At 40.4% G+C, this 24,220-nt stretch overlaps 1 protein-coding gene across 3 annotated transcripts in view; it reads left to right on the plus strand.

The window, feature by feature from the left end:
• zdhhc14 (zinc finger DHHC-type palmitoyltransferase 14) overlaps nt 1-24,220 on the plus strand; it is a 128,922-nt gene that overhangs the window by 91,945 nt on the left and 12,757 nt on the right. For 2 of the 3 annotated variants that reach the window (XM_033025064.1, XM_033025063.1), the window contains 3 exons: nt 4,787-4,889; nt 9,285-9,394; nt 10,284-10,386. In XM_033025064.1, coding sequence (XP_032880955.1) covers nt 4,787-4,889; nt 9,285-9,394; nt 10,284-10,386 — 316 coding nt within the window. Of the gene's footprint in view, nt 1-4,786; nt 4,890-9,284; nt 9,395-10,283; nt 10,387-17,128; nt 17,173-24,220 lie in introns of all 3 variants that reach the window. The other variant, XM_033025065.1, reaches the window with a different exon arrangement.

The following is a 24,220-nucleotide window of genomic DNA, read 5'->3' on the forward strand; positions in this document are numbered from 1 at the left end:
GTTGCATTTTCTTAGCATCATAGTATCCAATTCTTCAAAGGATTTTTTTCCATTTTTGTTGAGTATCCTGATAATAACGATTTTATTAATCCATGATATACGGGAATTATCGTTATGTTTTGGCTGTAAAGGAGAATTATATCTCTCTTCAATGGATTCCTATTATCAGTACTATTGAATAAATAAACAAGCATTTTTGGAGTGGGGCATTTTATAGTGTACACTGTGACTACTTCCCTTGACTGTTCAGTTCATATTTTTTTTAATTGTGGCATGACTAGCTAGAAGTGACAACTAATATGTTAAAAGTAACTAGCCGTGTTGCAAGTCAAACATTTCTTAACTAATTAAACTGAAAGAGAAAAAACGTTCTCTTCCCTGGATTTGCGGTCAATTTGCACGTGGCCAGTGGTCGCATCATTATTCCCTGTTACTTTCTGAACAGCATTCATCTAATTGATACATAAGACGCATCCATATGTGTATTCTCTTTTCCAGTCAATGACATTTTAGTTGGAAGTAATGTAGATGTTATCAACACGAATGAAAAGCCGTCAGTTGAATTATCCAGGTGAATGATTTCAGGAAAAAATGAGATGACTAATGAATTTGCATTGCATTCTCTGTTTTCAAAGTGGATCTGGACCTGATCTTATTGAGAAATACAAAAACAGTTTGCAATATTTCCAAGCTAATAATTTTGAACCGTTTTTTTTGGGAATAATAATATGATTGAGTAGCATCAACCTAGATTTATGAAACTCTAGTTATGTTCGATTAATTGCAATTCTTTGAGTAGATTGGGTAAATCGTAGATAATGACACATTGATTGATGGAAGGCTTGCAATAAAATCCCACACAAATTGGATGAACAAAATTAGAGCTCAAGGAATTAAGTGTAATATACTTATGTGGATTGAGATCTGGCTAGCAGATAAAAGATAGCATTTAGAAATAATGGATCCTTCTCAGTTTAGTTGGTTGTGACGTGTATTATCACAAGGATCTGTGCTTGAGCTCTACTGTTCACATCATGGTATCAATGATTTGGTTGGGGGGATTAAATGTGACATATCCAAATTGTTGATTATGCTAAGAATATTATGGAGAGGAATAGTAATGAGGATGCAAAGCAGCTTCAAGGAGATGTAGAGCGACTGAAGAAGTGGCAACAAAATGGCACCCTGAGTGCAGTGTGGAAAAATATGGGGTTTACACTTTGATAGAGAAATAAAAATGCTCATTTTTTTAAAATGGTGATTGACCAGGGTATCCTTGTACTCTCTTTGAAACATAGGTGCAGGTGAAACATGCAATTGGGATGTTATTCTATACTGCAAGACTATTTTAATATAAAAGTAAAGATGTATTACTTTAATTATATACAGTCTTGGTGTGATCAAACCTGGATTAATTTTGATCTCCTTACCTTAAAAACAGTATCGTTTTTATAGAGAAAGTGCAGCAGAGATTCATGAGGTTGTTACTTGGGATAGCAGATCTCTCATTTGGTCTGCATGAAGGACACTAATCCTCTTCATTAGAGATTTATAGCATGTCATTGAAGCTTGAAGAATTCTTTGGGAGCTGGATAGGGTAGATGTGGGATGTTGTTTCCTTTGGCTGAGAAGTGCAAAATTAGCAGTTACATTTTAACAATAAGGGATAGGCCATTTTGGATTGAAATGAGAGGATATTTCTTCATAGAGGATGGTGAATGTTTGTAATTCTCTACCCCAGAAGCTCAGTCGTTGATTTTCTTTCAAACATTATATTGGATATTTGGAGGACAAGACACTGGTAATAGGGACAGAAAATGGTGTTGCAGGAAAAGACTCATTTTGAATGGCAGAAGTCACCAAAATGCTGATTCCACTCCTACTATGGTTACTTATGTTCCTTTGTTCTTTCTGCACAAACACGAAGCCTTAAACATACAGGTATTTCTCATCTGTGCAACAATCTTGGTCTCTTCATGAAATTCAATACGTAGCAATTCCTAAAGTTATTCTTCCACCTCCCCTTTGATTCTTTTGCTACTTACCAGAACCAAGGAGTAACTTAGAGTATTCAATAAACCGACCAGCATGTTTTTTGGAATATGGAAGGAAAGGAGAGCACCCAAAGTAAAACAACTGGTGATTGGACAAACTTATGAATTCCACGTCAAAAGCTCAGGACATTTTGAAGATTATCAAGATTATGGCACGTTTGACCTATCATATTTATGCCAGCCAAGAGGAAAGCTATTTATATGTATTTTACTTCCCAGCTCTCAGTCCATAGCTTTGTAGTTTATAGCTCTTTGTGCTATTTGAGAAGCCAGGGACTTTATATAGGTACCTCCAGGTAATTTCACACTTTCAAGTAATTTGGCCAAATAATTAATTCTAACCCCTCTATCAGTTAATATAAATCTAGGCATTCTGATTTTTGACATAACATGATTTAATCCTATGAATCTCGATTAGATCTGCATTCAATTTATTTTGTTCTAAAGAAAGCAATTACAACCTGGTCAGTTTCTCATCAGATTATAATTCTCCTGCCTTGACAATCTAAGTTTCTTTTGTATGCTCTTCGTCGATGCAATCACAACCTGTATTATGGTGAATTGTTCACAGTACACTAGCTGTAACTGGCATTTTATGCAGTTCTAACATGACCTTTATGCTTCTACATCCAGTTTCTCTCCTAAACTATGTTGCTATTCTGTCAAATTCAGGGATCATGGGGTGTGCATTCTGTGTTTCTTAGCATCCTGCTATTTATTTCCCTTTCCTTGCTTGTTTCCCTGTGTATACATTACTTTATAATTATCCCGCTGGACTTCCATTTGACTCTTTATTCACCACATGACCAGTCTGTTGATAGTACAGGCCTTTTGGATTTTTGAATGGTGAAGAAAGCTTTTGGCATGCTGCTTTCACAGAGGGAATTGAGTGCAGACAATTGAGGGCAGCACAGCGGCGCAGCAATAGAGTTGCTACCTTACAGTGCCAGTCTCCGGCGTTCTCCCCGTGACCTGCGTGGGTTTTCGCCAAGATCTTTGGTTTCCTCCTACACTCTAAAGTACAGGTTTGTAGGTTAATTGGTTTGGTGTAAATGTAAAATTTCTCCTAGTGTGTAGAGGATAGTGTTAATGTGGGGATCGCTGGTTGGTGCGGACTCGGTGGGCTGAAGGGCCTGTTTCAGCTATTAATGTCAAAACTAAACTAAACATTGAGATGTTACAGTTGTACAAGATGTGGTGAGGCCGTACTTGGAGTATAGTGTCAGTTTGGGATCACCCTGCCATAGGAAAGATGCCATTAAGCTAGAAAGAGTGCAGAGATTTACAAGGATGTTGCTAGGGCCTAAGCTGTCAGGAGTGGTAAATGGCTGAGGGGTGACCATATTGAGATGTATACAGTTATAAGGGGAATAGATGGGCTGAATGTACAAAATCTTTTTCCCAGCGAATGGAAATCAATAGCCTAGGTTTAAAGTGCGAGGGAAAATATTTAATGGGAACATGAGAAGCAATGTTTTCCACACAGAGGGTGGTGGGTAATTGGAATGAGCTGTAAGATGAAGTATTCAAAAGGGAACTGCAGATGCTGGAATATCGAAGGTACACAAAATTGCTGGAGGAACTCAGCGGGTGCAGCAGCATCTATGGAGCGAAGGAAATAGGCGACGTTTCGGGCCGAAACCCTTCTTCAGAAGAAGGGTTTCGGCCCGAAACGTCGCCTATTTCCTTCGCTCCATAGATGCTGCTGCACCCGCTGAGTTCCTCCAGCAATTTTGTGTACCTTTGTAAGATGAAGTAGTTGAGGCAGGAACTATAACAATATTTAAAAGTCATTTGGACAGGTACATGGACAGGAAAGGTTTAGAGGGATATGGGCAAAAAAGAGCTTAGATGGGACACTTTGGTCAGCATGAGCAAGTTGGACCTTAGAATTGTTTCCATGCTGTATGATTCTATAACTCTGTCACATTACCTATCTATGTTTTTCTCATTGACCAGCACTTAGCCCATAGCCTTCTATGCTTTGGCAATTTCAACATTGTGAGAGTACCTGCCTCCATCACCCCCTTGGGCAGTGCATTCAGATTCCAATTACTTTCTGAGTGAAAAAGTTCTTCATCAGATTCCCTATAGAGCTCCCACAGCTGAGCTAAATAGAAACTGTCCAGTATCAGACACTAAATCTGGTTATACAGTTTTAATAGATTGTGACACAAAAAAATTGATAGCTTCCAACATTGAAATTATTCTTCCTCACTATCAGCTAATGTTGTCAACTCTTCATTCTTTTGGCCCTTAGTAATTTCTGATTTCAAACAGAACATTTAAATTGGAAAGGAAAAAAAAAATTGCAGGGATTGAATCAAATTGGAAGAAATTGAGTTTTCCCCCATCCTTTGCATTGCTTATGAATGCTCATACGTATGTTACCTTGTGTGCAAAGCTACTCTTTTTTGTGTGAAGTTAGGTTTGAAAGTGTACTCAGTAGTTATCTGTGCAACATATCTTGGGGAAAGTGGTTTGCAATTCACAAAATAACATCATAGATGGAAGTTATTGTTAAATGACACAATGGTCAAGGCTGTAGCACTTATTCAAAATCTCCTCTTAACAACATCATATTTTACATATGTATTCTATTTGGTAATTTCTACCATGGTTTTTCAGAATACCACAATCTGCAAATGTAGGTGTGAATTCCAGAATGTGCTTTCTTTATTGTCTTCTTTTCTCAGTCTTATTTCATAGTTACTCCTTGACTCCATCATTACTGTACTGGAAGCCGTTGTTTGTTTCTTCTCTGTGTGGTCAATCCTTGGACTTTCAGGATTTCATACATATCTGATTAGCTCAAACCAGACCACAAATGAAGATGTAAGTATTTTGAATTATTTCATAAGTGAGATGTATTCAGTTTGATTGTCATTCTTTGTGCTGGATAATAATTATCAGATTCTATTGCCATCTGGTGAGCAAAATGGCAGAGTAGTTTGGAAGTGCTGATACCAATTGTATTTAGCTTCACAATCTCTTGCAAATTACTCAAATAATTTAGCAATCAAGCTCATTTACCTTCTTGATTAGTGCAGGTGTCAATAAACAATAGACAGTGGACAGTAGGTGCAGGAGTAGGCCGTTTAGCCCTTCGAGCCAGCACCGCCATTCAATGTGATCATGGTTGATCATCCACAATCAGCACCCTGTTCCTGCCTTCTCCCCATATCTCCTACCTCCCTATCTTTAAGTGCCCTATCTAGCTCTCTCTTGAAAGTATCCAGAGAACCTTCCTCCAGCGCTCTTACATTTCCGTTCTAAATGGCTTACCCCTTATTCTTAAACTGTGGCCCCTGGTTCTGGACTCCCCCAACATCGGGAACATGTTTCCCGCCTCTAGTGTGTCCAAACCCTTAATAATCATATGTTTCAATAAGATATCCTCTCATCCTTCTAAATTCCAGAGTGTACAAGCCCAGCCACTCCATTCTATCAGCTTATGACAGTCCCGCCATCCCGGAAATTAACCTTATGAACCTATGCTGCACTCCCTCAATAGCAAGAATGTCCTTCCTCAAATTTGGAGACCAAAACAGCACACAATACTCCAGGTGTGGCCTCACATGGGCCCTGTACGTGACCTCTTTGCTCCTATACTCAAATCCTCTTATTATGAGCCAATATGCCATTTGCTTTCTTCACTACCTGCATGCTTACTGTCATTGACTGATGAATAAGGACCCCCAGATCCATTGTACTTTCCCTTTTCCCAACTTGACATCATTTAGATAATAATCTGCCTTCCTGATTTTGTTACCAAAGTGGATAACCTCACATCTATCCACATTAAACTGCATCTGCCCACTCATCCAACCTGTCCAAGTCACTCTGCATTCTCATAGCATCCTCCTCACAGTTCACACTGCCACCCAGCTTTGTGTCATCTGCAAATTTGCTAGTTACGTAATTCCTTCATCTAAATCTTTGATGTATATTGTAAAAATCTGCAGTCCCAGCACCAAACCTTGCGGTACCCCACTGGTCACTGCCTGTCATTCTGAAAAGGACCCGTTAATCCCTACTCTTTGTTTCCTGTCTGCCAACCATTTCTCTATCCATGTCAGCACTCTACCCCCAATACCAAATGCCCTCATTTTGCCCACTAATCTCCTATGTGGGACCTTATCAAATGCTTTCTGAAAGTCCAGGTACACTACATCCACTGGCTCTCCCTTGTCCATTTTCCTAGTTACATCCTCAAAAAATTCCAGAAGATTAGTCAAGCATGATTTTCCCCTTCGTAAATCCATGCTGACTTGGACCGATCCTGTTACTGCTTTCCAAATGTGCCGCTATTTCATCTTTTATGGTTGACTCCAGCATCTTCCTCACCACCAATGTCAGGCTAACTGGTCTATAATTACCTGTTTTCTCTCTCCCGCCTTTCTTAAAAAGTGGAATAACATTAGCTACCCTCCAATGAACTGGAACTGATCCTGAATCTATGGAACATTGGAAAATGATCACCAATGTATCCACGATTTCTAGAGTCACTTCCTTACGTACCCTGGGGTGCAGACCATCAGGCCCTGGGGATTTATCAGCCTTCAGTCCCATCACTTTACCAACATTTCCTGCCTAATGTGGATTTCCTTCAGTTCCTCCGTCACCCCAGATCCTCTGGCCACTAGTACATCTGGAAGATTGTTTGTGTCCTCCTTAGTGAAGACGGAACCAAAATACCTGTTCAACTCATCTGCCATTTCCTTGTTCCCCATAATAAATTAACCATTTTCAGTCTTCAAGAGTCCAACTTTGGTCATAACTAATTTTTTTCCTCTTCACATACTGAAAGAAGCTTTTACTATCCTCCTTTATATTCTTGGCTAGCTTACCTTCATACCTCATCTTTTCTCCCCGTATTGCCTTTTTAGTTATCTTCTGTTGCTCTTTAAACCAACCCAATTACCCAAGCCGCTGGCTTCCTGCTCATCTTTGCTATGTTGTACTTCTTCTCTTTTATTTTTATACTATCCCTGACTTCCCTTGTCAGCCACGGTCACCCCTTACGCCCCTTGGAATGTTTCTTCCCCTTTGGAATGAACTGATTCTGCACCTTCGGTTTTGTTCCCAGAAATACCTGCCATTGTTGTTCCACTGTCATCCCTGCTAGGGTATCGTTCCAGTCAGGTTATGGGGAGATGGCAGGAGAATGAGGTTAGGAGGGAGAGATAGATCAGCCATAATTGAACGGCGTAGTAGAATTGATGGGCGTAATTCTGCTCCTACCACTTATGAACAAAGACATGCATTGAGATCAAACACATTTAGTTGTCATGCAGGCAATGCCGTGAAAGAGCTAAGGCTAGAATTTTCCTTTCCCTCAGTTAGGATGGTATAATAAAATGTAATTGGTTACTTTGGAGGCAGTCTCAATGTCTGGAAGAGTAAAATTAACTATGGTTCCCTTTTTTAATCACTGCACATTTATTTCATGCATTACTGGCAGAACATAAATTTTCTCATTAATAAAATTATTTTTGTAATCGCCAAGGCCACCAAATGTTCAAGTTCAAGAAAGTATGTAAACCATTTAGTTTTGTAGGTTTTAACACTTTGTGACACATTTACTGATATTTTAATTAAATTGGTATAGGGCAGTTCAAGTGGACCCACATAATATTTTGTACTCAATAATAGTTTCTGTTGACAGAGGAATGGTTACCCCCAAGTATTCAGGTTGTGTGAGACAGAAGTTGGTTACTTAGCCAACAGTAACAATTGAAAGGGCTAATGTTAAACAACTGATGTGCAACTTGGAAGATAGGCTCCATTGATTGACATCAAGAAGCGAAACAGTCCACATACGCTAGTCTATATTGATGACGCTGAAGTAGAGATGGTCGAAAGCTTCAGGTTCTTAGAAATAAATGCCACCAGTAATTTGTCCTGGACCAGCCACATCAAAGCTATAGTTAAGAAACGCCTGACAATAAACCAAAGATTTCCTTGATCACAGTATAATAATTGGGAAAAATTTGATATTAAAATTTTGGAAAAACCCAACAACCCCCACAATCAAGATGTGGATAATGAAGATGTCGGAGACCTTACATTTGGAAAAAAATAATTGACAAACCAGAATTATTCATTGGAATATGGTCTCCATTTATAGATTACTTGAAGGGGTAGAACAGACCGGCACGGAGGCCGGACTGAAGCCTGAACCCAGGACTAGATGAATAGTTATGTTCTCTGACCTACGGACCTATCTCCCAAGTCATATTATTGATAGTTTATCCTATTTTTCTAATTTCTCTCTTTCTTTATTTATTTTTTTCTATCTATAAATGTAAATAAATAATTAGAGGCAATGTTAATATGTAACCGATAAAGGAGGATCCCAGCTACTTTGGTAACTGGGTCCCTGGAAACCTGGATACTTAATATGTAACCGTTAAACAAAGTATGTACTGGTTTGGATTATGATATGCAGATGCCTCTAATAAAAATTTATTTATAAAAAATAAAAAATAATAAAAAATACCTCCTTAAGGCTAAGGATGTTCGGCATGTCCACAACAACCCTGACCAACATATACGGATGTGCTGTAGAAAGCATTTTATTAGGATGAATCTCAATATGGTTTGTCAACAGCTCCATCCAAGACCCCAAGTAATTGCAGAGAGTTGTGGACGTAGCCCAGACCATCAAGCAAACCAACCTCCCTTCCATTGAATCCATCTAAACTTCACGCAGCCTCAGCAAGACCAGCAGCATATTTAAGGACCAGTCTCGCCCCACTCCCTCTTCTCCCCTCTCCCATCAGGCAAAAGGTACAGAAGTCTGAAAATGCATTGGTCCTGATTCAGGGACAGTTTATTTCCAGCTGTTATCAGGCAACTGAACTGTCCTCTCACCAGCTAGAGTGTGGTCCTGATCAACTCTACTTTTGACTATCTTTAATCAGACTTTATCTGACCATCTTACAGTAATTAACATACTCTTTATCCTTTATCTGTTCTCTGTGATTGTATTCATATAGAGTCTTCTTTGAATGGATAACATGCAACAAACGCTTTTCACTGTACCTTGGTACACGTGACAATAAACTAAACTAATCGTGGCCTACTGAAATAGGTGGCTGATTGGAAATTGTGAAGAGCTTCAATCTGGACGCAATAATTGCAGCAGTTTTCAGATGAAGACACCATCATGCACTGCTGTTGTCACATCAATTTTGAGAAATAATCACAATAATGTTGTTCTTGCAGATTAAAGGATCCTGGTCAAACAAGAGAAGCAAAGATAATTATAATCCATATAGCCATGGGAACATCTTCACAAATTGTTGTGCAGCTCTGTGTGGACCATTGCCGCCAAGGTAGGAAATTATTGCAATGGGGAATTGGACATTATTCAGCCTTTTCTTTCACTTCAGCCTTTCCATTCTACATACAAAGAGAAGCTGGTTTGTTAACCTTGTACTTGCATTTGGATAGTAATTGTTTCAACAACAAAAAATCACCAAGAATCAAAATCTGTTATGAAATAATTATGCTTTTAAGGCTCCATGGAACATGTCTTATAAGAGTTATTTATTTAGTTACTGTTCAAGACTTTTATCACCCTTTATTACAAACCAAACTGTCACAAAATGTTTTTGAAAGTCTTATTTTTTCATCATTCCTCATGGGATGTTGACCTCTTCCTGGCAATATTCGTTCTGTTCTGATAGACCGCTGTAAATCATGGTTATGGCAAATAGGAAGTACGAATCAAAAATTTCACCATGACAATTGCCCTAGGATTCCTTTCACTTTAAAAGGAGTACTTTAAAAAAATCATCTATCATAGTTCATTGGCTTTAATGATTTCCATTTAAGGATATCCCTTGTACTGACTCTTGAAGATATTTATCGTTCTTAGCATTGTTAATTGGTGGAGATTTTTTGGTCTGCAAAATCAGACAATTAAAGCAATACTAAAATTAAATTAAGTCGAAAGTGATTTAACATAAATTACCAATAGCTTTCATGCTTGATAATTTGTGGAAGAGCTCTGATGGTGGCATCAGCACTCATTTGCATTTGCAAAAGTAGCAGACAGACCAAGGAAGCAAAAGGAAGTTATATTCAACTATAATTATTTGTTGCTTTCATATATTTAAAAAAAGCTAATTGCATTATTTCTGATTCTCGTAACCATTAAGAAATTTGCATTAATTTTAAATGTAGATCATTACTAACGATACTTTTATAATTTTTTAACAGCTTAATTGATCGAAGAGGAACGATCCAGTCAGATACACCACAGGCCGTTGTGCCACCAAATGGAATCACCACTTATGGGGCCACACAAACTCAGAGCAATATGGTAGGATCCATACCATAGTGTTGCTCACCAAGACCCTTTCATTGTTTATGTCCATCATCTTCCATCTCTTTCGGTAGTCCATTTTCAGATACTCCCGGAAAACCAAGTCTCATAAAAACAGCTGATCCAAGCTACTGTGACTAAAAAGCTGTCCTGCACGGCTTGATCGACAATTGCTGCATAGGAATATGTGTGAGGTCAGCTTTCAGTTGTATGAAAACAGAATGTTTCCCTATTTATAAGGACGAATATTTACATCTGAGGCTTAATACAATCTTTAAGGACGAAAATGTATGAGGTACTTTTTGTCCTTTACATAAAATGCACAACTACACGAGTTGAATTCATAAATTTGAAAAATAGATAGAATAAATAAATCTTTCCACTATTCAAATTACCTTTAGGATATTGATGTAGAAATCTTGGCTTTAAATTACATCAAATTTACAGCACAGAAACAGGCAAATTGGCTCACTGGTCAGTGCTGAAGTCATTGCTTCACGTGAGTCTCCTCCCACTCAAATTCATCTAATTGTGTCTGTAAATTATTCTTTCTTCTACTTGTACTTATCTGGATTCCCTTAAAGATAAGCCTCAAGCATCCCCGTTTGCCTTATCCATCCCTGTTGTAGCTGACTCCATATTCTAACAATTCTCTAAGGAAGTTTCTCCTGAATGTATCTGATTCTATCATGAATGTCTTTCTCCTCATCTGGGACAATTCAATGGATAGAAATAATTTATCTATGTCTACCAAATTCCATCACATGGTTAAATATTTTTATAATATTACCCCAAGGCATTGTTTTCTAGAAAAAACACAATCCATTCAATTTAGGTTATATTTCATTTCTGATATTATTCCTGCATTTTTCTTTGCACTTTCTGCTGTCTTCTATCCTTTATAGGTGGTTATTTGCCAATCCTGGATAAGATGTTTCCAGTGCCAAGAAAAGCATGGGATATAAATAACCTGTGGGATTCAAAGGAATGCAGTAAATTGGATTAGAAAGTAACTTGGTGGAAGAAATGAAATGTAATAGTGAAGACTTAAGTAACGTTGGATGACTGTGTGAAGATGCGTTCCCGAGAGTTCAATAGACAAAAACAATAGGTGCAGGAATAGGCCCTTCGAGCCAGCACCGCCATTCAATATGATCATAGCTGATCATCCACAATCAGCACCCCATTCCTGCATTCTCGCCATATCCCTTGACTCTGCTTTCCTTAAGAGCTCTATCTAACTCTCTCTTGAAAGCATCCAGAGAATTGCCCCCCTCTGCCCCCCACTGAGGCAGAGAATTCCACAGATTCACAACTCTCTGGGTGAAAAAGTTTTCCCCCATCTTCGTTCTAAATGGCCTACCTCTGGTTCTGGACTCCCCGAACATCGGGAACATGTTTCCTGCCTCTAGCGTGTCCATCCCTTAATAATCTTATGTTTCAATAAGATCCCCTCTCATACTTCTAAATTCCAGAGTATACAAGCCCAGCCGCCCCATTCTGTCAACATATGACAGTCCCGCCATCCTGGCAATTAACCATGTGAGCCTACATCACTCCCTCAATAGCAAGAATGTCCTTCCTCAAATTTGGAGAGCAAAACTGCACACAATACTTCAGGTGTGGTCTCACTAGGGCCCTGCAGAACTGCAGAAGGACCTCTTTGCTCCTATACTCAACTCCTCTCGTTATGAAGGCCAACATGCAATTTGCTTTCTTCACTGCCTGCATACCTGCATGTTTGCTTTCAGTGACTGATGTACAAGGACCCCAAGATCTCATTGTACTTTCCCTTTTCCCAACTTGACACCATTCAGATAATAATCAGCCTTCCTGTTTTTGCCACCAAAGTGGATAACCTCACATTTATCCACAGCGTTCTCTTTTGCTCTGTGATATTTATCAATGATTTGGATTTAAATATTGAGTCATACAGGCATCCAACATGGAATTAGGCCCTTTGGCCCAACTTGTTCCTGCCCAGCAAGATGCCTCGTCTACACTAGTCCCACCTGTCCGCATTTGGCCCATGCTCTCCAAACTTTTCCAATCCATGTACCTGTTCAAACATCTATTAAATGTTGTTTTAGTACCTGCCTCAACTACCTCCTCTGTCAGTTCATTCCATGTACCCAGTTACCTGACAGGTTCCAATGAAATATTTCCCCTCTGACCTTAAACTTATGTCCTCTGGTTCTAGGTTCAAAGTATAGGATGTATATATTTGAAGTTGGAATGTAACCAGAATTGGTATGATGATTGATTGAGTGGAAGAAACGAGTGAGGAACTAGTTAATGGTGACATACGTGATAAATGTCATCCAATCCGGAGGAGAGAGGGGAAGAACAGGGCAAGGAAATGGGTAAAGAATATCCAGATTCTGAGAAGTGTAGAGGAAGAAAAGGAGGGACCTTGAAATGCATATCCAGAATTTCTTGAAACAGGTCAGATGTGTCAAGTGGTTAAGAAGGCACATAGGATATTTGTCTTTTATGTCTAAGGCATGAAATACAAGGGTAAATATCGTAGAACAGGCCACAGCTGGAGCATGGTAGAGAATTTTGATTACTGGGAAGTGTGCAATCGTGTAGAAAGCATGCAGAAGAACTTTGCGAGTATGTTGCCAGGGCAGCAGAATTTTAGTTGAGAGTAGCGATTTTAAAATCTGGAGTTGTCTTTAGAACAAAAGAAACAAAACAATTAAGATATTTAATTATGATGTATAAAAACCATGAGGAATCGAGGCAAAGTGAGCAGGAAGGCCCTATTGCTTCAAAGGTTCATTCATTGTCACATACACCAATTGGTATAGTGAAATTCAAGTTGCCATTGCAGCACATTAATAAGAATACAACACAACATTATAAAGGAGTTTAACATTAAACATAAAAAATCATCCCCCCACAATGGTTCCCACTGTGAGGAAGGCACAAAGTCCAGTCCCCATCCCCTTGTCCACCCATAGTCGGGCCTATTGAGGCCTCCACAGTCGCCGCTAGGGTGGCCAGATGTTTCAGGCCTTTCTCGCCGGGTGATGATGCCCCGGCATCGGGAGAACCCTCTCAGCAGCTTGGGATAGCTGGAACGGCTGCATCCTTACCGGAGCAACTAGGTTAATATAGATGGGATATAGAAGTAAGTTCAGTGGTAAGAGAATCACTGCATATGCGCAAGAACACAGGATACAAAAAGAAAACACAAGAAAACTGCACAGGAAAATCTGAGGGTAATAGATTCAGTAGATGCACAGAGTCGTTTACTCAGAAGAGTGGAATCAAAAACCAGAGGACATAGGTTTACGGTGACAGAGGAAAGATTTAATAGGACTCCGAGGGACAACCTTTTCACTAAGATGGTGGGTATATGGGCCGTGCTGCCATATGGGCGAAATACAAGCAGGTGGGACTAATGTAAGTTGGACTGAAGGGCCCTTTTCCATGCTGTATGACTTTATGAGTAGGTTACTTGGCCACTCAAGCCTGCCCCAACATTCAATTCGCCTGGTGAATCTTCTGTGGCCTTAATCCAATACCACTGTATCCTTTCTTAGGTAAAGGAACAAAGCTGCGTGTAGAAATCTAGGTGTGGCCTCATCCACACACTGTACAATTGCAATATAACATCTATTTTTAAACTCCAACCCCTGTGCAATAAAAGTCAGTATTGCATTTGCCCTCTTCTCAACTATTTATTACATTTGCCGACCAGATTAGGGTTGCCCATCTGTTTCACTTATGTGGTAAATGGGGTTTGGAACTGCCTGAGATCATATTGGAGTGATTAACCCACATCACCTTAAAAAGCACGTGAAGAGCTCTAATCCATGAGACCATAGGCTGAGCTAAGAAATGGGCTGTTATAATTCTCTTGTGTACTGTAAATGTCTATGATTCTTGGATACTGAAACTGCATACAATAATAAACGTGGAGTCAATGAAGTTATCATTGGCAAACCTTTTCAATAAAAACTGAAAATGCTGCAGGCCAGATATGCTGAGTGTTATCAGCAGTTTCTCTTTCTGTTTCAGATTTCCAGAGGTTCCATCTTAATATTCGTTATGTTCTTTTCTTTTCTACTCTCATTAAATTTACATTATTACATTATTATTGTCCAATATATATCTGTAATATTCAGTCTGAAGAAGGGTCTCGACCCGAAACGTCACCTATTCCTTAGCTCCATAGGCGCTGCCTCATCCGCTGAGTTTCTCCAGCTTTTTTGTCTACCTTTGTAATATTCTGCAATTACTAGTTCTATACAACCATGTTTCATTTATCCCTGTCACATAGAAACATAGAAAATAGGTGCTCAGTAGGCCATTCGACCCTTCGAGCCTGCACTGCCATTCGATATGATCATGGCTGATCATCCAACTCAGTATCCCATCCCTGCCTTCTCTCCACAAGGGCCACATCTAACTCCCTCTTAAATATAGCCAATGAACTGGCCTCAACTACCTTCTGTGGCAGAGAATTCCACAGATTCACCACTCTCTGTGTAAAAAATGATTTTCTCATCTCGGTCCTAAAAGACTTCCCTCTTATCTTTAAACTGTGACCCCTAGTTCTGGACTTCCCCAACATCGGGAATAATCTTCCTGCATCTAGCACATCGGGAATAATCTTCCTGCATCTAGCACATCGGGAATAATCTTCCTCCATCGAGCACATCTGGATTAAGAACGTGGAACAGTACAGCACAGAATCGGGCCCTTCCCCCGACAATGTTTGTGCCGAACATGTTGCCAAGTTATGCCCTGTACATCCGCCTATACATGATCTATACCCCCTACATTCCCTGAACTTCCATGTGCCTATCTATCGAATCTGCCCTCACCACCACCTCTGGGATTGTTACTTCAAATTATTTTTTTGCATTCTCTCCATGTTGTTTTGAATGCTGTGCAGGCATTTAACTTTGTTTATATGAACTATTCTTCTCCGATCATTCTTAACCATTTAATATCCATGCCACGTGTATTTTTAGTTTTTTTTAATCATCATTATCTTTAGTTTGGCACGACCTTTACTCTCATCTATTTTATCTTCAGAGTTAGATTAGCTTTGTGGGATGACTTTAAAGTTCATTATTCCTTAACACTTTAGGGATTCCACATTGTGAGACACATTTTAGGTAATGGTTTTATCATGTTATAAAATAATATACATGATGGACTAGGGTCATAAGCAAGAATTTTAATCTATCTAATAAATGTATTAAAATTAATATTTTTAAAAATATTTAGTTAATAATTACAATTATTTAAAAGAATCTCAAGGATTAAATTGATAGTAAAATCTAAGCTTTGAGTTGGTAGAGCATTTGTTATTGTTGTTATTAGACTCCTAGCAGACCTCTTTCTGCAAAGAGACAAATAACCATATAACAATTACAGCACGGAAACAGGCCATCTCGACCCTTCTAGTCCGTGCCGAATGTTGAGAATTCAGGAATAATTATTTTGGCTAATACATTGTACGACAATGAACCCAAATTTCAACTGAAACAAAACATGGTCTAAACATTAGGTGATGTTTTAGGGTCGGGATCCTTCATCAAGAAGCCGCAAGGGACCCTTCAAGGACCCTTTTTCCATCTGAAGGAGGGTCCCAACCTGAAATGTCACCAATCCATGTTCTCCAGAGATGCTGTCTGACCCGTTGAGTTACTCCAGCACTTTTTTTGTAATGCAACATCTGCAGTTTCTTGTTTCTACTCTGTTGTCTAAACATTGCTCCTCATCATGACATAAAAGCTTTATAATCAACCTGAAAACACTTATTTGCTCTCCAAGGGTTAACAGAGGGATGAAAATTGAATCTTCAAAGGAAATTAATACAATTCTTTCTTCGCACTTTCTGTGTGCTCCTCTAAAATGTTTTTTTTTATGCCAAAATACATTTTTCGCCCATAAGTGTTTTGAAATGTATTGCTCTTCAATAAAAAATATAGAGCCTTGTTTAGAATAGCCGTAAATTGTTTTGGTGGAATTTTGATTTGCAATATACTATTCAAAATTATTCCTGAAATCTCAAATTTTGTAGGATCTGTGAATTCCTACCATGCATTCATTGCCCATTTCTAATTGCCCTTGAGAAGAGGGTGGGAGCTACTATCTTGAATGGTGACTATCCCTCTGGTGAAGGTAATTCCACAGTGCTATTGGAGATGGATTTAAATCTCATGAAGATGAAGAAGCAACAAATAGTTTCCATTAGGACCATGTATGACTTGAAGGGGAATCTGCAGGTGCAGAATATCTTGTCTACCTGCCAACCTTGGTTGGAGGTTAGGAATTTGTAGAATCCGTTTGGTGTAGCCTGTACGAGGAGCTGCAATGCATTCTGCAGTTGATTCACAACGCAGCCAGTGTTTGCCATGGATGCAGTGAATGAATATTTAGGGTGGTGGGTGGGGTACCAGTGAACCAGGCAGCTCTGCCATCTACGTTATTAAGCTGCTTAAAAGTTGTCGGAGGTAAATATTCCTTTACACTCCTGGATTGTGCCTTATATATTGGAGGGGCTTTGGGATGTGAGCGGGAGAGCCACACGTGTAAGATTTCCAACCTGCTCCTGCAGCTATGTTATAAATGTTTGGTGCAGTGAAGTTCCTGGTCAATGGTGACTCCCAGGGTGTTGATGGTGGAGCACTCGGCCAGTGCCACTTTTGCAGCATAAATACGATCTGCCACTTACTAACCTGCCTGAATGTTGTCTTGGTCTTGCTCTCTGCAGGAACAGACAGGTGAACAAATGTCCCCACTTCTGACCATATGAAGGTAGGAAGGTCATTTGATGAAGCAGCCAGCACAAGCTGTGGAGATTAGATTATTGTGTTTAAGAAGGAACTGCAGATGCTGGAAAATCGAAGGTACACAAAAATGCTGGAGAAACTCAGCGGGTGCAGCAGCATCTATGGAGCGAAGGAAATAGGCAAGGTTTCGGGCCGAAACGTTGCCTATTTCCTTCGCTCCATAGATGCTGCTGCACCGCTGAGTTTCTCCAGCATTTTTGTGTACCTGAGATTAGATTATTTTGAGGAATTTACATGTTGATGTCCAGGGTTGGGATGATTGGCCTCCAACAAGTACCATCAGTTTTTGCCAGGTGAACTATTGGAGTACTTTCTCTTCATGTTCATTGAGGTCAGTTGTGTGTGGACTCCTTGATCCCGCAAAGAATATTCTACACTTTAGACAGCAGTTAATGATAGTTATTATTTCACATCTAATAATCGTACAGTGCTTTGATCTCCTTTTGATTTGTATGTGTTTACAATAGAAGACAGGAGCCCACAATGAATGTTGAAAGTCGTTTATATATTTTTCTAGTATTCTACTTATCTCATGCATTGATACCTTGAATTTTAGGCAGTGTTCAATCATCCAGCAAACTCTGATGAACAGTTATTTTCTCGTTCATAAATTATTGGAGTAGAATTAAGCCCATACAGTCTACTCCGCCATTCAATCATGGCAGATCTCTGCTTCCTAATCCTGTTTTCCTGTGTTATTCCCATAACATGTAAACATGGAAAGTAGGTGCAGGAGTAGGCCATTCGGCCCTTCGAATATGATCATGGCTGATCATCCGGAATCAGTACCCTGTTCCTGCTTTTCCCCCATATCCCTTGATTCCGTTAGACCTAAGAATTATATCTAACCCTCTCTTGCATACATCCAGTGAATTGGCCTCCACTGCCTTCGGTGGCAGAGAATTCCACTAGCGCATACATAAGTCCTGACACCTGTTCTAATCAAGAATTATCTCTGCCTTAAAAATATCCGCTGATCTGGCCTCCACAGCCCTCTGTGGCAATGAGTTCAACAGATTAACTACCCTCTGACTAAAGATTTTAATATATTTTAAGGGTTCTATTTTGGTTGAGGCAATATAATCGTATTTTTCTCTCCTCTAATGGTGCTGGACCTGCTGAGTATTTCCAGCATGATCTATTTTTATTTTGGATATCCAGGTTTTTACTTTTTGTCTCCTATCGTAAACACGCACTAAAACAACTTGCAACAGTGTACATGAAATTACAATGTGATACATCCAATCATACATATGTGAAGTGTTATCTGCAGGAGGGACCTGCAGATGCTGGTTTACAGCAAAGATAGACACAAAATGCTGGAGTAGCTCGGCGGGACAGGCAGCATTTCCAGTGAGAAGGAATGGGTGACATTTCGGGTCGAGACTCTTCTTCAGACTGAGAGTCAGGGGAGAGGGAGACACGGAGATAAGGAAGGGTAAGGTGCTGAGAGGTCAAAGGGGACAAAGATCAAGGAAAATGTAGAATAGATAATTGGTAGCTGGGGAAGTTGACAAAGAAGCATATAAAGATAAAATTTAATCAGGATGACAGTTAGAACGGTCGGAGAACTAGGATAGGGAGGGATGGAGAAAGAGGGAAAGCAAGGGTTACTTGAAGTTAGAGAAATCAGTATTAATACCGCTGGGTTGTAAGCTGCCCAAGCGAAATATGAGGTGTTCCTCTAATTTGCATTGGGCTTCACTGTGTTGTGACAGTGGAGGAGCCCCAGTACAGAAAGGTCAGCGTGGGAATCGGAGGTGGAACAACCGCAAAAGTGTTTAGCAACCAGAAGATCATGTAGATCTCGGTGGACTGAGCGGACATGTTCAGCGAAACGATCGACGAGCCTGCCCTTGGACTCGCCGATATATAGGAGTACATTGTTATGGTAGACTTAAAGCAGGATTACACCAGTGACATGCGGTGAGGTCAATGACTGGGGAGGCACTGGCCAGTATCAGTGGCCCGGCCCTCCCTGTATTGATCACCGCGTCTCCCCGGGGAGAGAGAGAGAGGTGGAGCCGGGGCTGTGTGCGTGAAGCACGGCGACTGGAGGGGCGGGAGCGTTGCCCCGGGACCGTGAGGGAACGACCCACCTCCCCCTCTCCATTCACCCTCACACCCCCCTCCCCGTCTACCCCTTGCTTCCCCCCCCCCCCACCCCTCTACTCTCTCTCCACCCCTCTCTCCCCCCTCCACCCGGGGTAGATCTACACGAGTCGAGAGTTACTCCAGCGTAGGGCCCCCTTAGGCGCGGGGCCCAATTGGGAGCTCTCAGCGGCCCAAAGCCTCCGAATCGCCCGCTACAAATCAACGAATCAACTTACCAGTCAGCACCACCAGCGGTGAAATCCAGTGCTGCGCCGCCGCTGCTGAAGCTAGCTAACGTGGAGGGAGAGTGAGGCAGCGTCAATTACGTGGGCGCTTGCTCTCCCTCCACTGGGCTCAAGATCACATCAGATGTGATCGCTGCCTCCCCTGGGGCTTTTTCATTGCAGTTTTATGACGAGACCAGCGAGCACAAATATAATATCTTTATACGTGAAATAAGCTACCTGGACTATGGAAGGTGAGGACATGTAATGAAGGGGTTTACAAACATTACATTGGTGACATACAGAGAGTTAGTAACAGGCAAACGCTTATTGCCCACGCTCCATCCACTTTCTGAGGGGTTGCGCAATCAGAGGGGAGGCTCAGCTCATCGCTGCCTCACCTCTCATCTCACCCTGTATTTGCAGCGGTGCTGTGCAAATTTGGCGAATTTGACTATAAAATAAATGATTAGATTCATATAAAAATCACATTTATAACACAGATCAGGGGAAAATCTTTATTTTTATTTTATTTTATTATTTTTCTTTACTTTTCTTAACAGCTATTTTCATTAGGAGTATGACAGGTGAGGCTCTGCCACCCCTGACTGCGCGTCCCTGGATTACACACCTTGTTTATTTCGGTGAGGTTTCAGAGTTAGGAATGTTGTCAATTATTATGGTCGTTCCTTGCCCTGTCACCCCCCCCCCCCCCACACAATGCCTCCAGAAGCATTGACAGTGACATATACCTGGCTGTCCCACGTGATTTTGTCAATTTACCGATCGAGCCAACAAGAAGGATGCAAGGAAGGGCCAGGCATCACAAGCTCAATCTAAATGTCAAATACCAAGAGTAGTGTGTCCGGTGTTGTAAACACAGAGCTGTGGTGAATTTAGAATGTCTACACTGAATGGTGATCAGCATTTCTTGTATGAAGCCAGGCTTCAAACATTGCGACACATCAGAGATGAGTAGACTTACCTGGAACTGTGTTTCAGGAGGCAGTCACACCTGTTAGATTAACTACTTCCACTTGGTCCGAGGTCAGGAGAAAGTGGGTGTGATTGCGAGTGAGGCAAGTAGGGGGATCTGTCAAGTCTGAAGAAGGGTCTCGACCCGAACCATTTCTTCTCTCCAGAGATGCTGCCTGTTCCACTGAGTTACTCCAGCATTTTGTGTCAGAGCGGAAGATGACAACGAGACATACAATCAGTAAAATTACCCTGCTGCCCTAATAGCTGCCCTAATTTGCTTTCCCGTTTCATTTGATCCTGTCTCTAGTCTCATTGTTGATTGTGAATGTGTAAAAAGCAAAGGGTACCTATTAGAGCCTGTTCTTGCACCAAATCAAATACTTGAGAACCTCTCACTGTCTTTTCCTTTTTAACTGTTCTGCCTTCTTAATGCAGTCAATTTAATCTCTCATCCATTCAAACTTTGGTTTTGATTTTAAAATGAAATAAATTTGTGAATCTTATTCCTTCATTGGAGGGTGTACTAACACACAATATTCTTCATTGGGTTTCTGCAAATGAATAAAAACCAATAACATTTTCAAGCAATGCTAACACCAAATGAAGTGGACCTTTTTTAACTATTGCTAATTTAAGCTTGAAGACATTTATCACCCTGGAAACCAATTCAGTAATTCATTTACAAACAAAGCAGAAACATGGTTTTCATTTGAAGTGATTTTCATTTGATGAGTGGCAGACAAAACAACTTTGAATAATAACTATATAGATAGTATATACTTACAAAATGAGGGAGCACTTCAGTGATATAAGTTTCCTCTTTCCCAGAAAATATACGAATTATTCATTTGATGAGTTTACAATGGAAAAATAATCATCTGACATTTTAATCACTGAAAATGTTGTTTTGTATTAATCCCTTTTTTACAGGGTTTGTGGTACATATACTTTGGAATTTCTGTGTATTAAAAAAAAAAAATCCCTAGTAAGTTCAATACAAACACCAGTTTTATTGTATAAGATGCTATACTCCAAAAGATAAAAATCATCATCTACCTACATTATCTTGTAATATAATGCCTGAAACCACTGCTATTCCCTTGCAGTGTACTACCGTTCACTAAGGTATGTTGGAATTGCCTCACATCCAAATAGGTTCCCAGAACTAAACTATCTCTAAACTAAACTATACTAAACTAAACACAAATTTGAAATGGCAAGAATGAGAGCAATTAAGTTTCTGGGACAATATGCATATATATAGGATATAAGAGCAGAGATGCCTAACATTCTTTCTTTCTGAAATCACATAATTTGCAATATACTGATTCTCTTTATTAGCCCTCCCACTTGTTCTCATTGAGTACCATCTCCCACCCTGTTACCCTGGAATCTATGACTATTTTCATTATTCTATTTAGCCAAGTTATTATGTTATCTGCAAATAGCAGTATACAGTATGTCATGTACAGATATGCACATTTTTTGCCATTTCAAGGAGCTTACTTAATCCTATTACAAGTCCTATTATGTATAAGATATACATAATGTTACATTGTAATTTTAAATTGAGCAAGGACCTGAGTAGTTGTATCTGATAATGGCAGTATTTTGGAGGATAGATGTTAAAAAGTTACCCTCCAAATTTATCCATTCAGTAGCTAAATGCGGGGGACCAAGAAGGCAGCAAATGCAGTCCCAAAACGGTTTGATTTGCTGATCTTAGCCAGGGCACTAAGACTCACTTCACGACCCTATTTTAAAGTTATTCAATAAGTAACTTAACCATTGTGGTCATGCGGCCTGTCAAAGTTAATTGAACAAAACTCAAAATGCTGGAGAAGCTCAGCAAGCCAGGCAGCAAGCCAGGGAAATGGACTATGGTAACATTGAACATTCCTTGTTTCAAATATACCCTGGATCTACTCCCCAATGCTTTCTCTACCATATCGACGATTGCTATGTAGCTGGCACCTGCACATGTGCAAAACTGGTTGATTTAATCAGTTTTACTACTAACTCCCACCCTGCCCTCAAATAATTTCTGATACCTCTATCGAAATTTCTTGATGTCTGTCGCCATCACAAGACAGACTGTCGACTGACATCTACTGCAAAGCCACTGAGTTCCACAGCTTTCGAAACTATACATCCTTGCACTGCCTTTTGCAAGAACGCTTACCCCCTTACTCTCACTTTCTCTGCCACGTTTGCTCCCAAGATGAGGCATTCCAGTCTAGGACATTCGAGATGTCCTATTTCTTCAGCAAAGGTGGTTTCTCTACTGCTGCATCCTCCCCTGTTTCTTCTTCGTTCAGTCTAGGATATTCGAGGTGCCCTCTTTCTTCAGTAAATGTGGCTTCCCTGCAGCTGCACCCGCACCCATGGCTTCTTTGTGTCCTGGAGTTCTGTTCTCATGCCCTGTCCAATTCTCCAATTTAATGTAATCCCCTTCTCTTTTCCCTGCTCCCCCCCCCCGTCAACCCCACGTTCACATATTTATCCTTCCATCTCCCACCACACGTTACTATGCTCCGTTGCTCATCGTCCCAGATTTCCCTTTTATCACCCCATTTCTGACCTGGACCCCTCTTCCCCTCACCTCCAGACTTTGACAATTGGATGGAATAAGTGACAATCACCCTCTCTCACCTGTATCCACCTATCACTTGTCACATCGCTGCCTTTCTTTTCCAGTTGGAATGATGGTCCCGACCTGAAACATGATCTGTCAATTTCTCTCCAGGGTTCTACCTGACCCGCTGAGTTCCTTCAGCACTTTTGTTTTTTGCTCAAGATTTCAGCAACTGCAGTTCCTCGTGTCTACCACTGTTCACTGCTGAGGCTGCATTTCAATAATTGAAACTTAGGTACAGCACCGGCTATTTGTGAAAACCAAACTCTGAGCAGGGAGTAATATTCCCAAGTGATGAAAATGAATGGAAAAAAAATGTTAACATTCTTTATAAAAAATAGTTGAAGAGAAAACCACACCCTTCGTTTTTCTCGGCTGCTACTTTTGAGCCTGTGGATAATGTACTGTTCCTGAGCATTGTCTAAAACTATTAATTTGGCTATGTATGCAGTGTTTAACAAGCTGTAAACTTTTGCATGAAAGTTGCATGTATTTTCTAGCAATAAATCTGCATGATAAATTAAATGTCGTTATGTATTATTTGCATGGCTTATTTACATATTTCTACCAGCGGAGCTGTTACCAACAAATGTATGCACAAATTCAGAGCAAAGCGACATGGGTTTTTTAAATGTTTAAGAAGGAACTGCAGATGCTGGAAAATCGAAGATATACAAAAATGCTGGAGAAATTCAGCGGGTAAGGCAGCACCTATGGAGCGAAGGAAATAGGCAAAGTTTTGGATCAAAACCCTTCTTCAGATTGATGTGAGGGTAGGGGGGCGGGGGCGGGAAGAAGAAAGGAAGAGGAGGAGCCAGTGGGCTGAGGGAGCTTTCTGTCCTGGGCCTCCTCCATGGCCAGAGTGAGGGCCACCGTAAATTGGAGGAGCAGCACCTCATATTTCGCTTGGGCAGTTTGCACCCCAGAGGTATGAACATTGACTTCTCTAATTTCAGATAGTCTCTACTTTATCCTCCCCTTCTCGGCTCTCCCTCAGCCCACTGGCTCCTCCTCTTCCTTTCTTCTTCCCGCCACCCCCCTCCCACCCTCACATCAGTCTGAAGAAGGGTTTTGACTCAAAA

Source organism: Amblyraja radiata, chromosome 8, assembly GCF_010909765.2.
Source record: "Amblyraja radiata isolate CabotCenter1 chromosome 8, sAmbRad1.1.pri, whole genome shotgun sequence".
Lineage (NCBI taxonomy): Eukaryota > Metazoa > Chordata > Chondrichthyes > Rajiformes > Rajidae > Amblyraja > Amblyraja radiata.